This window comes from Dermacentor variabilis, chromosome 5 (assembly GCF_050947875.1).
Source record: "Dermacentor variabilis isolate Ectoservices chromosome 5, ASM5094787v1, whole genome shotgun sequence".
NCBI classification, from domain to species: Eukaryota; Metazoa; Arthropoda; class Arachnida; order Ixodida; family Ixodidae; genus Dermacentor; species Dermacentor variabilis.
In genome coordinates this window covers 4887938-4900067 of record NC_134572.1, presented here as the reverse complement: position 1 = coordinate 4900067, position 12130 = coordinate 4887938, and the positions used below count along the sequence as shown (strand labels likewise).

Genomic DNA, 12130 nt, shown 5'->3' with positions numbered 1-12130 from the left:
ACTCGAAGCAAAGGCAAGAGTTTGACGTAGTCGTTCTGTGGCAAACCACAAGGTGGAGAGAAGTAAGTAATAAAGGGAAAATCAGACATCCACCAGTTCGTAGCAATTGCTACAAAGGAAACCCATGCGGGTTCCACGAAAGAAAAGCCTCGCAGTTGAAGAATAATTCGTCCTTGTCCGGGACACCAGACCAGGACAAAGGAACTCGTATGGGTTTTCTTTATAGCAATTGCTACAAATGGGTGGATGTCTGATCTTCTCTTTATTACTTACTTCTCTCCACCTTGTGGGTTTCCACAGAACTATTACGTCAAATTCTTATACACTGACTCTATGGGGTACGTGGTGGTTCAGCGAAGCCGTGCGAACTATCGGGCGTCTGGAAAGTCGGTCATTGACTGTACACTCGAAACTCCTCCAGCCGACGACAGGGCATCCAAAATACAATTCGTTACGATCCTTCTGTTACTCGAGCCAGCACTACCGTGCCTTTTGTTCGCTTTCAATAAAATTACAGCTGATTTTCCCTGATAGAAGCACAAATTCCCCGAGTTTTCCCTGAGGACTTCCACACTATTCAAAATCCCTGAGAATTCCCGGATGGTAGACAACCTGGAAGTTTACTAGAGAGCAAGCTGCTCATAATGAAGTGAAGCTGACGACTATTATAAGGCACCACAAATTAAACCACACAGCTGTTCCATGCTATAAGAAAAGCAATTCAAGTATACAAAAAAAAGCCAGAACGAGGTGTCAAATGCCAGATTCATTATTTGGTGCCACTGATAAGAGAGAGAGTTATAATTACCTTTCCCTTTTACTGTCCTACAATTATTCACTACTACTGTATTTACTCGAATAATAATCGCACTCTCGTAATGATCGCACCCCTGAATTTTGTCGTGAAAATTCAATTTTTTAAAATTTCCCGTGTAATGATCACACCTCAAACTTGCTGCAGCGATATGTCGTCTGCCAAGTCTAGCTAATAATGATCGTGCTCACCATCTGTAGAATGCTACGCGAACGACTCTTCAAGACAAACCAAGCGGTCTGCATGCACCAAACATTCTTAGGCAGATGCCCCATTTCATTCTTTTCATCACTTTCCACACTTCCATGACTAAAAAAAGCTGCAACCAAACTTGCCTTTATTATGTGTAGGCTTTATAATGGTTGTGGTCAACAACAAAAAAGGCGCCTTTCGATTCTTCTCATTTGCACTCGTGGGCACGCAACAAATCACAAGCGGCAACGATAGTAGCCACATTTACACTGATACGCTAAAAGTGTATCCTATTCATACGCCGATGCTTGTAACACAGCTAAGATATTCACCCACCCTTAGCGGAAACGTGCCCCATTAGGATAGTGGTGAAGACAGATGTCGCAGTTTCCGCAGTATGCCAGCCATGTGTTTCTGTATCACTGGCAGCTAAGCGCGCCCATCTGTTTCTGTCCCCTCAAAGTGGACATGGCTATGTTATTGCTGCAAACTTGCCGACATTAACAATATTATTCATTACTGACACGGAAGAAACTTTCAATGCACATAATGTACTCACGAGAAGAAAAAAAAGATCGTGTTCGGCTTGCTCCACCGGCCACCATTTTTGTTTTGGTGTCCCGCAGCAATCGCGGCACGAAAAAAAAAAAAAGGAAATTGTTTCTTTTCACGGGAAATTTAAAACGTGTAATGATCGCACCCCTGATTTTGCGTCAATTTTTCTGACAAGGAAGTGCGATCATTATGTGAGTAAATACGGTATTAGGATAATACTGAAGACAAATACCGCATTTTACGCAGCATGCCCGCCATGTGTTTCTATGTCACTGGCAGCTAAGCGCACCCATCAGTTTCTGTTCCCTCAAAGTGGACATGGCTACATTATTCGCGCAAACTTGCCGATATTAACGATATTATTTATTACTGATACGGAATAAACTGTTTCAATGCACGTAATGTACTCATGAAAACAAAAAAAAAAGCGCGTTCGGCTTGCTCCGCCGGCCGCCATTTTTGTTTTCGTGTCCCGCACTACATACAGCGGCAGCCGCCTATATATTGACCTGTTGTCAGCCCACAGCAAACTCGGGATGAAAAAAAAAAATTTTTTTCTTTTCACAGGAAATTTAACCCGTGTAATGATCGCACCCCTGAATTTGTGTCAATCTCTTTGAAAAAAAAAGTGCGATCATTATGTGAGTAAATACAGTATATGCCAAGTAGCCAGAGACAAGAAGAAAAACGAAAGTAGCCTTAAAGATGAGTGTTATCCTTGCAAAAGCAGCTTTGTTCCTCGAAGATGCATCGTGCCATCTTGAACAACGATTAGTGCAATGTGCAAATGAATTCTTGAGTTACTGATCAATGAGTAGTGTACACAGCAATTCATGTAGTAGTAATTTAAATGAGCTTACAAACATCAAGTTCCAGTTGAGCAAATTTTTGATGTAATGAAATACAGTAACAAAATTACTCAGCATAGTGAACTAGAATCAAAGTGAAAGAACAAGAACAGAATAATACATCAGCATGAGCAGAAAAGCTGACAATCAAATGGCTGGGGAAAAAAAAGTTAATGCAAGTTCAGTAATTTCTGTGAAGCTTTTGTTATACAAGCATTAGTGGAATTCGAACTTTGAGACCCCAGAAGCTTCATAGTAAAGACAAAAATCTATTTTTGCTTTATAAATAATAAAGAGATAGAGAGAGAGAGAACGATGCTTCATCTCATTTGGCTAAACCAATGTGTGGTACAATGTGTTCACACTTGTGTGGCACAGCATAACTTGGCATTCAGTTTATTACAGCCTGTGCAATCTCCCCAACATTTGTGCATTCAAAGGAACATGTAAAGCCCAACCCAATACTCACATAAACTGAAAGAGCCATCTGCTCGCCTGAAGGAGCCATCGTAACAAGACTCGTTTGTAGTCACCTCGCCATCCAAGTGCCGACGATATGGTCGCTTTTTGTCACTATGATGCCTCCTCATCTCTGCAAGCAAGCAGGCAAGCAAAAAAAGAAAAAAAGGGAAAGAGAACATTTTGGGGCTTTACATGCCAAAACCATGAAAGGAGCATTAGAATTGGGGTAAATATTGTACTCGGACACTGCGAGCTACCATTATTGCTTAGAAATCTTCTCAGGGCAGGCCAAAATGTGCATTTCCAATGGGAGATGACATGTGATCAAGGCATTCACTGTACCCATAAGCTCTGCTGAAACAGACAGTGCCAGTAATGGGGTGGCTATTGGGGTCACCATATGACAATCAGGCACGTGCATGTTGACTAGTAGTGTTCGAATTATCTGCCGAAGGCCAATTTTAGGATCAATATAATGAAATCTTGGTCCCATAGAACTGCATGAGCTGCAGCATGGGACCTTCAATTGAGATGGAATTAACAGAAGTCTACTGCACTTACATTTGTACATTTGTGATGCATACACCATAAATGCGGCTGAAATGTGTTCAGTGCAATCGGCCTTTTGCGACACCGAACTGCGTATCAACGCCCTAGTGGCTGATGATAGAAGCAACTTTGCAGGCGCACCATATAGGTATTCTGTGGGCGCACGGCCGGAATCGACTCCCTCCTTCAAGTGAGTGGAGTACGGCCATGGGAGGCCGCTGCACTTGTCAGTGGAATAGGGCGCCAAACGTTTCTCCGAGACGCTTACAGACCGGCACATACCCGTGTCTTGCCGCTCTACACGGTTTACCCCGACGTATATCGCGACGACGCCTGCCCGTCCGGCGGGAAGACCTCCGCTATAGCACACATGCTCCGGGAGTGCGGGTCGAGTTACCCCACGTTCAGCAAGGAACAGTGGAACTCGCGTTTGAGCAGCCCCACTCTAGACAAGCAAATCCTGACTGTCCGGCATGCCCGTGACCAAGTCGGTGGGCTAGACCTGCCAGTCCCAACGTGGAACTAGCCAGATGCGCGATGAGTTCACATCTTCGTCGGAACTCCAATGAAATTATTTCACTCACTTGGCAGCATTGCCATTCTCGCTGCCGCGTGCATGTAACGCCTTTCAAACATCATTACCATCGAAATTTGACACGATGCCAATGTCGTGTCTCGTTTACGGCTGCACCTCCCATGACCATCCCAGCAGGGCAATGTGGATTCTCCGATTTCCGTCGGTAAAACGCGATCAACAGCGCCGTGAAGCCTGGATTAAGGTAGCACTTTGTGACAGGTATATATTGGCATGTGCAGTTTACCTCTCTGTTTTTGTCATTACTGACTCATACGAATAATCTCGACGAAGATGCAAATGTATGTTTGAGCTAGCAAAACAAACGATCTCCGAGCTCGTGCAACCTGGTTGCGAAGTGTTCTTTTTTTTCCCCTATCGTCTCTGAGCGTCTGTCGCTAGAACGCCATCATTTTGCAACTTCACATCGCGCACACTTGCAGCTCTATAAACACTCAGCGAATGCTCGTGATGTCGGCGTAGTTATCTGTCGGAGCCAAGCTCATCTGCACTGCCGGGCTGATGTGGGAAACAACGTGCACTGTGGAAGTAGCCGATACAGTCGAACCCGGCTATATCGAACTCGCAAAAAAACGCCTATCTGTTCGATATAGAGCATAATTCGATATAAGCCTGCTAAATAATTGGATGTCATAAAAGCACATACCATTTATAAAATCACTTTATTGATTAAACTAGCTTAGTTTCGCACGAAATATTCCTGCATTTTCCTCTGTTTTGGCAATTTCGCTGCCTGCGACGCATGCACTTTTCCACATTAGGGATTCGGAGCAGCTGAGGCCGCAACTTTCCGCATTCACGCAGAAGCACCGGACTAGTGCGAGCGCACCAATCACTTCGGAGGATGTGGGCCAAGGACCGTCAGCGTCAATGAGGCTTTCCTCATTGTGCCCACTTTCACTTGTGCTCGGCACGATGTTGGCAATGTAGTCTTCGTTTTCGGGCTCTCCCGTGGTCGCGACACATCATATGCGCTCACAAACTCATCCACTGTTGATTCGTCAACAGCTTCCGGAAATTCTGACAGTTCGCTCCAAACTTCGGCAACACTGGCAACGGCTTCGTCGCATTCATCAGAATTTACGGTCATCACCGACCACGCGGAAGTCGGCACGGCTGAAGCAATTTCAGATTAACCACTCGTACACGGCCGTGCGTACGGGTCGGGTGCCACGGGCACCGGGTCGCGAGTTTGGACGCTTTAGCCCTAATCTCCCCCTTATTCTTCAAGATCATGCCGAGAGTGCCCTTCGGAATCTTGTGCTCTGCGGGGACATCCGACTTCTCACCGCGTTCGACACGATTTATGATTGCGAGCTTCACGACGAAAGGCAAATTCTTCCGCTTCATCACGGCAACACTGCGAGAGAAGGCCTACAAGGCGCACACAAAATCAGCGAGACAGGTCGCACTTTCGCCATCTTGCATGACGAAGGCACAAGAGCATCTGATTGGCTGTCTGAGCAAGCGCTGTGGGCGGGCCAGAATCATTTTTTGCAAGGGGGGGGGGGGGGTGCCGTCGGCTCGTCCGAAGCAGCGTGGTCGGGCGCGGTCACGGTAGGGAGAGCGGTTGGATGGAGCCGCGCAACCGGGTTTTCTCCACCACTGCGAGGGAAAGCCAACTTCCGGGGGCACTTTTCGTCGCTTGACGTTCGATATATCGGGTGTCGCTGCTATTTTTGTTCGATGTAAGCGTAATTTTTGCAATATATACTCATTGTAACTATATCGTGTCCAGAAATTGTTCGATATATAGAATAATTCGATGTAAACGGGTTCGATATAGTCGGGTTCGACTGTAGTGCTAGTCAGCAATCGTTGCTGGTTGTTGTGTCGTCATTCTTTTCGGCACCAAGTAAAGTAATATTTACTTGCAGAAGGCTTTCCTGTGGCTCATTTTCCTGTGCGGCATTTTCTGGAGTCGAGTGGCGCGTGTTTAACCGACATATTTCAGGGGTGCCTTCGCTGTGGCCCAGACATCTGGACATCATAGTGACACGTGTACTTGTCTTTTTTGGGTGACCACTCTTCACCGTCAAACAAATGCTATCGCTCAGCGCAGGATGTGCCCACATGTATGGGAAGCTTCTCAAATGTTATCAATCGTTCTATCCGCTGTCTATCATCGCCGAACCTTGTGTAATCTGATTGCATGTATGTGCGACGCAAATGGTGTAGAACTTTCTGGAAGGCACACGGGCACATTCGATGGTTCTTGCATAAAAACTGACGCGCTTGACCCGCTGATCAGATTTCGCCGATCGCCGACTGTGTTTTCCGCTATTTTCGTGCTTTAAAGGGACACTAAAGGTTACTATGAAGTCAAGTTAAAGTGATAAAGCAACGCTCTAGAACGTCTAAGGCGTCAATATAATCGCGAACAAAGCTTTAGTAACTGAGAAATTGAGGTAAGCGGATGACATGATTTGAGACCCGCCAGCGACATTCCGGTACTAGCCTGATGACGAAGGCACTCCTCATCATAATTTATGTCACTAGTACTCAACTACTCATATTAAAAAGATCATTCCATTAGGTTATAAGACAGAAGAAAATGCTACTTGTCTACTTCTGTTCGATTCTAAGAAAAAATAACATTTTGACGTTACCCTTCAGTAGTATGGGTGGTCGAAAGGTTTCCTTTTCGTTCGACTCTCCACCGCGTGCGCTTTGAAGCTTCAGTTGTTTCGTTATTGCGTCGTGCTGTGCTGGTTCTGCTGGCTTGCGAAACTTGCACTTGGAATAAGCAGCGAGAATGCCACATCCGTGCGATGTCGTGGGATGCGCGAACGGTTCGCGGAACTTGGCCAAGGGCAGTTGCAGCGGTGAGTCCAACGTTACTTATCACTGTGTGCCAATGAGTCCTCTCCGTTCGAAGTGGTTTAGTGCCGTACCTCTGCCACAGCGTGTTGGCAAAAAGCCGAAAAATCGCATAGTGAGCTCACGTTCAGCAGGTCACATTCATCAGTGCTTAAATCGCTGAAGTCGAGCCCAGCATCGCGAGCCTGTTCTGTTTTCGCGCTGTTCTGTTCGCGAGTTCTGTTTTCGCGCTGCTGTTGGCTCTGGCTTGGCTCTGTTCTGGTTGCGCGTTTGCGCAGAAAAGCGGTAGCGCCGTCTGCGGGCGCCGTTTTCCTCACAGTCGGCGCAATGTTACTAGGAGACCATGACGTCACCACTCCTCGATCGGAGGGCAGGCGATTTGAACTGCGATAGAGGTACGCGGACGCCTCATAATGCATTTTCTCTGAAAATAAGTCTCTTCTTCGCAAGAAACAAGCGTTTCAAGGTTTCTGGGATGGTATTTCAACAGTCCAGATTGACTGAATATGAACCTTTAGTGTCCCTTTAAGTGTAACCTGTTTTTGTGGGCACAGGTTCGGCCAATAAAAGTTAGTTTCGTAATTCACAGTACTGCTACTGTGTTCTTTGTCGTCACTACTACATGACGATACCTACGCTGTTTGTGTACACGCACCACTTAAAAAGAAAGGACGCGGTCAGTCACTATGTTCGTACCACGGCGCGTTCTAAGAGGAATACAGGCTCTCAACAAGGAGGGGGTGCCACCAGTTTTGGTCATTCTGACCAATTTTTGGCATTTTTCTAGATGTACACACACTTTATGTAGGTAAATAATGTATGCAACTTGGTATTCTGTTGGTCTGTGTATGTATGTACGCCTAGCACACGACACACCACAAGGCAAGACATGCAGTGGTGAAACGTGATATTCGCCCTAAGAACTACACCTCTTGCCCTATTCGAGTCATGTGTTTTTGTGCGTACTCGTACTGTTTTATTACTTATTGACTTTACGCCACAGGTGCTAAGGAGGAGCTTGTAGATCGTTGCCGAAGCTCTTCTTCCAGCTGTTCGTCACACTGAAGAAACCTCTGGGTACACAGCATTCACCAGCAGGCTCAATGGCTAGCTGACGATGACAAAATATGACGGCGCGTACACATTGTTTTGGTCATGTCTCACACGCTGCTTGTTTGGCCACGAGTCTCGCGTTGGGTGGCTGTCGCGGCGCGCAGCGGCGCCTGCCAAATTGTTTCTCGTGGCCGCTGCACGATGGCGCCACAATGCATCGCAAAAGGCGGCTTGCTTACTGATGTGAATAGCATAGAGTATGCATTGTAGCTAGCATAACGCTACACTTGTGTATCATGACCAGCTGTCACCACGATGAAAGTGTTTAAAGTACTTACAATGTGAATGCAGTGTAACACAGCAGCATTTTTCTAAAAAGTTCTCATCACTACTTGTTTGCAAAATAGGAAGCAATGTTCAATTCCATCCAAACAATGCCTGCCGATTCAGGAGCAAAGTCTCTAGAAATTTTGTTTCTGCAGCAAGTCTTACATATCAAACAGGATTTTAGACCTCAAAATTAGGGTGGAAAATGTTGCTAAAAGCACATTTCGAATAGTGAAAAGCACATTTTGAATGCCAGTAAAAACAACAACAATACAGGAGGCTGTGATTTTGTTAGCAAATGCTTCAAATGACTACTCACTTGCAGATGAGAGAAGAGTTTGTGCAGCATTGTGGGCAAGCTTCCTACTTTTCTTGCGCGCCTGGTCCACGGTGAGCCCTGTCACTTGTGCCAAGCGCGACTTCCTGCATAGAAGAGCATACCCAGTGTGGCACATCCAAGTAACCACAATGGCTGAAACAGCATAGTTGCATTTCGTGAAAAAAAAATTTAAAAAGTATGGCTGTCATCCGACTGGTTCTCTAAATGATTTTCCGCTGCCCATATTGTGACGGGCACCAAATAGATGTAAAGCACAATTTGTAAACAGACTGTTTACAGAGATGGCCAAGATGGCTGAACACACGTAGCGTCCCGGTGGTCGTCGTCGTCTTCGTCAGTTCGAGGAGCTGGCTAGGAACATGTAACCTCCCAGCGTGGCGCAGACTAAGTACACAAGGAGGCGATGGCAGAAAAGTAATGTTTCAACCAGGGATATGTGCACGACCTCAACGAAATTACAGGGCAGATGGTGAAGCACTGTACAGTGGCGCGACCTCATAGTTAACACCACTAAGCTGCTGTAAAACCTTGTAAGGTCAGGTGTAATGTTACAAAAGCTTTCTGGAAGGACCTACACAATGAGATGGAGTCCACAAAAGTACAAGAGATGCCAGAGAAAAGCAGAGGTGTCAGTGGCTGTGATCACAGCGGTCCTTTTCAAATAATTGCCAGTCGGATAGTTGCTCACGAGCGATCCAATGTGCCAGGTGAGCTTACGCGGCAGCATCGTGGGGAATACTCTGTGCTATCTTGTAGAACAGCAGATAGGAGCGTGTTGAAAGGCAATGCTGGGTAGTGGCCAAACAGTAGGTACAATGGCAAAAAAATAGGCAGTGTCATGATGAGACGAGTTGTGCGTGAACATGACGTACGGTAAAGTGCTGTCCCAGTCACGATGATCGTCAGACGCTTGCATTGACAGCATATTAGTTAAGGTGTGGTTCAGTCTCACGGTGAAGCCCGTTGGTCTGCGGGTGGTAAGCAGTAGTGAGCATGTGCTCCACAGAACAGGAACGAAGGAGGTCATTGACGACGTTGGACAGGAAGTAGTGGCCTAGGTAAGTGAGCAATCGCCTAGGGGCACCATGATGAAGGATAACGTCATGAAGTAGGAAATCAGCGACATCAGTGGCGCAACTGGTCAGCAAAGCTTGCGTGATGGCATACTGCGAAGCATGGTCGGTCATAACTGCTACCCACCTGTTCCCTGAAGTAGACGTAGGGAATGGACCAAGGAGGTCAAGACATGCGGTAGAATGGCTCTTTCGGTATGTCAATGGGCTGCAGGAAGCCTGCAGGCAACGCCAAGGGCAACTTACATTGCTGACAAAGGTCACACACAGCAGTGTAGCGTCGAAAAGATGAGCACACACCAGGCTACAAAAAGCGGCGCCGCACACGGTTGTATGTGCAGGATACTCCAAGATGGCCTGTGGTTGGGGCATCGTAGAGTTCCTTTAGAACAGCAGCACGAAGTTGCTTGGGGAGAACAAGCAGAAAGGCTGTCTTGAGAGGTACTATGACAGTAAATATTGTCATGAAGCTTAAACAGACGGAGCGATGGGTTGGGCTGACGAGAATGGAGGCAACCGATTACAGATCATAGTATGGCGTCACTTTTCAGTTCAGCGCGGATGTTGGCCAAATCTGGAACAACCATGACGAACGAAGTCACCGGTATCATGTGCGGCGGTGTCGTGAGAGTAGACAGGCTAGCGTGATGAACAATCAGCATCTTGGTGCATCCGGCCACACTAGTAGAGAACGCCAAAGGTGCATTCCTAGAGCCATAATGCACAGCGACCAAGCCTTCCTGAAGGATCCTTCAGTGACGAGAGCCAGCAAAGGGTGTTGTGGTGCGTGATGACGGAAAACATGCGGCCATATATACATGTACGGGTGGAATTTCGCCACAGCCCCGACTAAAGTGAGGCACTTCTGCTCAGTTATCAAAAAATTCCACTCTTGACGATGAGATAAGGTGGCGGGCATAGGCAATGACACGCTCCTGGTCATTCTGATGTCGGGTGAGGACTGCACCTATGCCATAGCCTGTTAGGGATGGCCGGACGCCAAGGACGATACGTCATCCCCTTACCCTCTACATGGTCGTGGCACCGTGGGTGCTACGTCATCCCCTTCCCCTCTCATGGTCGTGGCACCGTGGGTGCGACGTCATCCCCTTCCTCTCTCATGGTCATGGCACCGTGGGTGCTACGTCATCCCCTTACCTTCTCTTGGCCAGACCCCACGGCGCCGGAGAGGTCATTCACCCGTCATCGACGGAAGCAAGATCCCGCCCACACTTGTAGAGAGCCTATTTAAGGGGCTCCGGAAGATACTTCATACTTCATGCTCTTCTTATTTTCTTTCAACTACCTTTGAATAAACAGTGCAAGTTTCGCACTAGCAAATCGTCTCGCCCCTGCTTGGTCCCCATGATCTACCGGATGCCTGCAGCTTGCCGACAACGCCACGCTACCCAATAAGTAATGTCGGTCGAGCTTCGATAGGCAGGCGTCGCTACTTCTCGGCAGCAGTATGGTACGCTACCCTGGAGCACGCAACAAACTGGCTGGCAGCGATTGGGATACGGAATCCTGGAGACCCCAACTTGGACGACAACTACAAGATCGTAGCCTCTTCGACCTGGCAACAACGTTCGGAAGGAAGGTGTCTGGATCATGACTGCATATGGTGAGTGCACGGCTTTTCTTCACTGAGATATCACTTGGCTTTTACGTATTTTTTGGAAAGTACATAGCAGTGATTTTTCTTTAAACCGTTGATGGAAGTTTGAGTAAGTCAAGGTTGTATAGAGTGAAGGTTTAGCAGCACTAAGGGCAGCCATGAACTTGAAGGCACTAAAGAAGCCGGAATTGTTGAGCTTGGCCAAAGAGTTGGGCCTCCAAATTACCGAATCAAAGAGAAAGCCGGAGATCATTGAGGCGATCGAAGCGACCGGGGCAGACGATAGGAACTGACGGAATGCCTAGAGAGCATTAAAGAGAGATAGGAAGAGCGTATGCGCCTAAAGGAACAAGAAGAGCATAAGCGCCTAGAGGAAAAAGAAGAGCGTAAGCGCCTAGAGGAAAAAGAAGAGCGTAAGCACCTTGAGGAAAAAGAAGAGCGTAAGCGCCTAGAGGCCAAAGAAGAGCGCGACCGTGTTGCACGCGACGCACTCGAAATGAAGCGTCTAGAGATTGAGCTTCTGAAAACACAAAATAGCGAAAGACCTAGCACAGAGGCACGTGAAAGCGAGCGCAGAATGACAGACTTGATGGCACCCTACGCAGTAGGAGGGGACATAGGTCTTTTTCTGGTACAGTTTGAGCGCACGTGTGAGAAGGCAAAATTCGCGAGAAACACGTGGCCGCAACGCTTGCTTACGTTACTGCCACGTGAGGTAGCTGATATTATCGCCCGCATGGGGAAAGAAGAAGCAGAGGACTTCGATGAAGTCAAAGCAAATCTGCTTAAGAAGTATAGATTATCAGCTGAAGCATTCAGGCAAAAGTTCAGGGAAGTCGAGAAGACCAAAAGTGAGTCATATTCAGATTTTGCATACACCTTGG

The 12130-nt window shown here is 47.1% G+C and overlaps 1 protein-coding gene across 1 annotated transcript in view; it reads right to left on the bottom strand.

Moving 5' to 3' along the window:
* The window catches only part of nsl1 (non-specific lethal 1), a 198869-nt gene that overhangs the window by 30669 nt on the left and 156070 nt on the right, over window positions 1-12130 (bottom strand). The window contains exons 4-5 of the mRNA XM_075691598.1: window positions 8535-8638; window positions 2879-3001 (exon numbers count right to left, since the gene is read on the bottom strand). Of these exons, the coding sequence (XP_075547713.1) occupies window positions 2879-3001; window positions 8535-8638 (227 nt within the window). The remainder of the gene's footprint in view (window positions 1-2878; window positions 3002-8534; window positions 8639-12130) is intronic.